The 4,521-nt window shown below is 41.4% G+C and overlaps 1 protein-coding gene across 1 annotated transcript; it reads right to left on the bottom strand.

Annotated features, from left to right (window-relative positions):
- Nucleotides 1-1,634: 1,634 nt before the first annotated feature.
- Nucleotides 1,635-3,125, bottom strand: LOC112086641. Its single transcript, XM_024155613.1, has one exon. It carries the CDS (start codon nt 3,123-3,125, stop codon nt 1,635-1,637), a length of 1,491 nt encoding a protein of 496 aa, XP_024011381.1.
- Nucleotides 3,126-4,521: the final 1,396 nt, after the last annotated feature.

Raw genomic sequence — 4,521 nt, 5'->3', positions numbered from 1 at the left:
CTGTTAGCGTGCTTGACATATTGCTTTGTTTTCTCCTCTATGTTAGCTCTGGCTTTCTCGTGGATCTGTTTAACAAGCTCTGCTCTTTTCTTTCCATCTAGGCTAGTTCTTTCACTCAAAGGAAGAGAGGTTAGATCCAAAGGCGACAAAGGATTAAAGCCATAAACAATTTCAAAAGGCGAGAATTTAGTAGTTGAATGCACTGAATGGTTATATGTGAATTCTACATGAGGCAAACAGTCTTCCCATGCCTTAAGATTCTTTTTAATCAATGCTCGCAACAATGTAGACAATGTTCTATTCACTACTTCAGTTTGTCCATCAGTCTGTGGGTGACAAGTAGTGGAAAACAAGAGCTTTGTACCTAGCTTAGACCATAAAGTTTTCCAAAAGTAGCTTAAGAATTTGGTATCTCGATCAGATACTATGGTCCTAGGCATGCCATGTATTCGAACAATGTCCCTAAAGAACAGATTAGCTACATGCGATGCATCATCAGTCTTGTTACATGCAATAAAATGCGCCATTTTAGAGAACATATCAACTACAACAAAGATCGAATCCTTTCCAGTCCTAGTTCTAGGCAATCCAAGCATGAAATCCATTGATATATCAGTCCAAGGATGATAAGGAATAGGTAAAGGTGTATACAAACCGTTGGACTGAACCTTAGCTTTAGCTTGCTTACAGGTCGCACATCTTGAACAAACTCGCTCAACGTCCCTCTTCATGTGAGGCCAGTGAAAATGATCTTGTAATACTTTCAAGGTTTTGGCTATACCAAAATGTCCCATGAGTCCTCCTCCATGAGCTTCCCTGACTAACAAGTCTCGAATAGAACAATTAGGGATACACAAACGATTATGAAAGAAAATAAATCCCTCTTGTCTATGATAATAACCCGAAGCAAACGTAGCACAAGACTCATAAATAGTTTGAAAATCCGAATCAGATGAGTACAGAAGTTTAAGTTGTTCAAAACCAAGAAGCTTAGCATCAAGAGTAGAGAGTAGAGTGTACCTTCGAGACAATGCATCGGCAACTACATTGTCCTAACCTTTCTTGTATTTGATGACATAGGGAAATGTCTCAATGAACTCAATCCACCTCGCGTGTCTCTTATTAAGCTTTTGCTGTCCTTTCTCCATTAGTTCATCGACTTGTCTTTGTAACTCCTTTGTCTTAACCGGATTGGTTCTATAAGCAGGGCGATTAGGTAATGAAGCACCAGGCATGAAATCAGTCTGATGTTCAATGCCTCTAAAAGGAGGTAACTCTTTAGGATTATCTTCAGGGAAGACATCATTGTATTCCTGCAAAAGAGTTTGAATTTTACTCGGCAAAACCGGTGTGAGGTTAGTCATATTGGTGAGAGCCTCCTTAAACACAAATAAAAGAACCGGTTGGTTAGAACTAAGAGATCTTTTGACATCACCAGCCCTCAAGTAGAAGTTAGATGCTTTAGTAGGCGGCTTTGTCTTTTGCTTTAGCTGCATTTGATCCTGGTAGACTTCTTGTGGCGTCAAAGGTATGAGGGTTGTCTTCCTGCCTTTAAAAATAAAGGAATACTTGTTAGTAAACCCATCATGAATAACCTTTCGATCCGATTGCCATGGCCGGCCTAGAAGTATGTGTCATGCGTCCATGGGCAACACATCACACTGTATCTCGTCTTCATATCCTCCAATACTAATAGGGACCATGACACGGCTGTTGACCTTTAATTCCCCATCATTATTCAACCAGTTGAGCATGTAGGGTCGGGGGTGCTTCTCGGTGGCTAGGTTGAGCTTTTGAACCATCTCTTGACTGGCTACGTTGGTGCAGCTACCGCCATCTATGATGAGACTACAAACTTTTCCTTGTACAAGGCACCGGCTATGAAACAAATTCTCTCTCTGCTCCTCTTCTATAGCTTTGGCTTGCACGCTTAGAGACCTTCTTGATACAAGTAAGGAGCCATGAGCAGGAAGCTCTTCATGTTCAGAATGAGATTCGGCTTCAGACTCAGCTGTTGATTCCCATTCGCCATCGTCTTTGAGTATCATGATCTTCTTATTCGAACACTCGTTTGCGTAATGCCCTCTTCCAAGACACTTGAAACACTTAACGTCTCTGGTTCTTGTTGGCCCCATAGCTTTGTTTCGGTTATCTGATACCGAAGTGAATGACTTAGGTTCTTCTTTAGAGACACCGGCTGGCTTCTCTTCTTTTGATACTGAACTCGGCTTCTCCTCTCTAGAATATCTTGGTTTAGTAGGCATTCCTCCAGCTCCATAAACGGTTTTGGTGTTTCTCCTCTTGAGCTGTTGTTCTATGAGGATGGCCTTATGCAACATATCTTCTAATTCCTCATATTGCTGCATGTCAAGCTTGTCTTGAATCTCTCTGTTCAATCCTCCTAAGAAACGAGACATAGTGGCTTCAGCATCTTCTCGAATATCAGCTCGTAGCATCAAGGTCTTCATGTCTTGATAGTAATCTTCAACAGATCGGTTGCCTTGTGTGAGCCGTCTAAGTCTTTGGTGCAATTCTCTATGGTAGTGACTTGGCACAAACCTTTTTCTCATGAGAGATTTCATGTCCTCCCAAGTATCAATAGGAAATTGCTGATTTCTTCTTCTAGTCGTAACAACCTGATCCCACCAACAAAGAGCATAATCGTAGAACTCGGTAGTGGCTATCTTCACTCGATTAATCCCGGCGAATTGTTGGCAATTGAACAACAATTCGATCTTCTTTTCCCACTCTAAGTAGGCATCAGGGTCGTTTTTGCCGTGAAAAGGAGGGATCCTGAGTTTAACTCCTCCAAAACCCTCTTGAACTCGTTCTTCCTTGTGTCGCCTATGCCTTCTTCGACTGTCTCTTGAGGAACTACTAAGAAGACCGTAATAATCTGTGGCCGCATCATCTCTGAGAGGTCTAGTCGGCTCCAAAACTTCCTCAGGTTCTTTCCCTAGATCTCTTCTCTTATCTTTGCTAGCCTTTGGTTTGGTCTGCTCTTGAATCTCCTGTCGAAACTCCTCGAGGCTCACGGTCACAAGCTTCTTAACTTCGGCTAACATTGCCTCCATGTATAATTTGTTAACACCATTAGCACTGGACTCTTCTTGTTGATCACTCATTGTTCCTGAAACAAGGATAACACGAAATCACTAGCAACAATTCTCTGATCGTTTTACAAAACAAAAGTGACTATTCGTGTTCTACAAGAAATCATGATCGATAGATTGAATTCGAAAAGTCAGATATGCAAAAAACGGATTCGAGCCTAGAAGTTAAAAAGGCACTTAGATCTATCCGTTTTGATAGCAACTAGATCTCAGATATTCGATCCTGCTTAATAAATCTAGGTTAGTTTGATGCAGTAGAACACAAGTAACAGATTCGATTAAACGGTGATGATGATCAAACTTGTAAACTCAAAAACAATCGAGAAACAACAAGGAAAGATACAACCTGATGTTTTCGACGATCCAGCGGTTTGAGTGCTTGCTCTGATACCACTTAATATGATTCTCCCTGAAATCGACACTCACTAAACTGGATCAAAGGGGATAGCCTTGCACACAAGCGAATTGTATCAAGGTTTGTGGGTTTAGATAAGACGCCAAGGGTTGCGGAAGACCCTTGATGAATGGTTTCCGAATCAACTAAGGATATTACACACCAGAGATGAATCGAAAGGCCTTGAAGGATATTACACACCAACAAGAAAATTGATCTTACTAAGAAAAGATTTTGATTAAAAGATAAGATAGTCTCAAAAGAGAGTTTACAAGTGAATATAAAGAGAAACACATGTGAGTCTACAAAGCATTAAAGTGTCTAGGAACTAGTTCTTTGAAAGCTGGCCAAGTTTGAATTCGAACTCTTCTTTACACGCTCCTCTTCTTCTGCTTTGGACTCGGCTGATGGGCTTAGATGTGAGGTGATCCAAACTATGCCTCATTAAAAACCTATCTCAAGAAAACCCATTGGGACAAAACTTGAGATAGGGAAAAAGAGTACATAGTTGGATCACAAGCCCATTAGTCTTCTCGGACTTGGATCACAACTAGTGTAGTTGTGCCCATCTCTTTTCCCTTCTGTTCCACAAGCGTTCCATGCTTAAGTATTTCCCCAACAGCTTCCTTGAGCCTCTTAGCCTTTGCTCGGGTTATAGGACCGTTTGTAATGAGCAAAGTGTCTTCTTGTTCCATTTCCTGAACCTTGTCTTTACTCCTTAGCTCCTTAGCTCCTTGCGGTTTTCCATCTGGTTCCCACTCGTTATTGATGCTATCCAAGATTATATCACAAGCTCCGAGGGTTTCTTCACCAAAGTTCGAGCTTATTGAGTCATCTTGACTATGGAACTGGTCTCAGAGCAATTGGAGTCGTGTGTTTAAAGTTACTGCTTTCGGAAGGCAATATGGTCGATACGAGCCTAAATGAGTTGCGATACGCGCTAAGTATTTTCTCAAGCCTCGGCATCAGTATCTCGACATTGCTCAAGTCAAGGCTCATATCTTGGGAGTATTT

Source organism: Eutrema salsugineum, unplaced genomic scaffold (assembly GCF_000478725.1).
Source record: "Eutrema salsugineum unplaced genomic scaffold, Eutsalg1_0 scaffold_2, whole genome shotgun sequence".
Lineage (NCBI taxonomy): Eukaryota > Viridiplantae > Streptophyta > Magnoliopsida > Brassicales > Brassicaceae > Eutrema > Eutrema salsugineum.
Note: the sequence above shows the minus strand (reverse complement) of the source record. Positions and strands in the feature narration are given on the sequence as shown.

Bases quoted from the DNA above. Each gene is read 5' to 3' on its own strand.
- LOC112086641 (XM_024155613.1), bottom strand. From the start codon at position 3,125: ATGAGTGATCAACAAGAAGAGTCCAGTGCTAATGGTGTTAACAAATTA.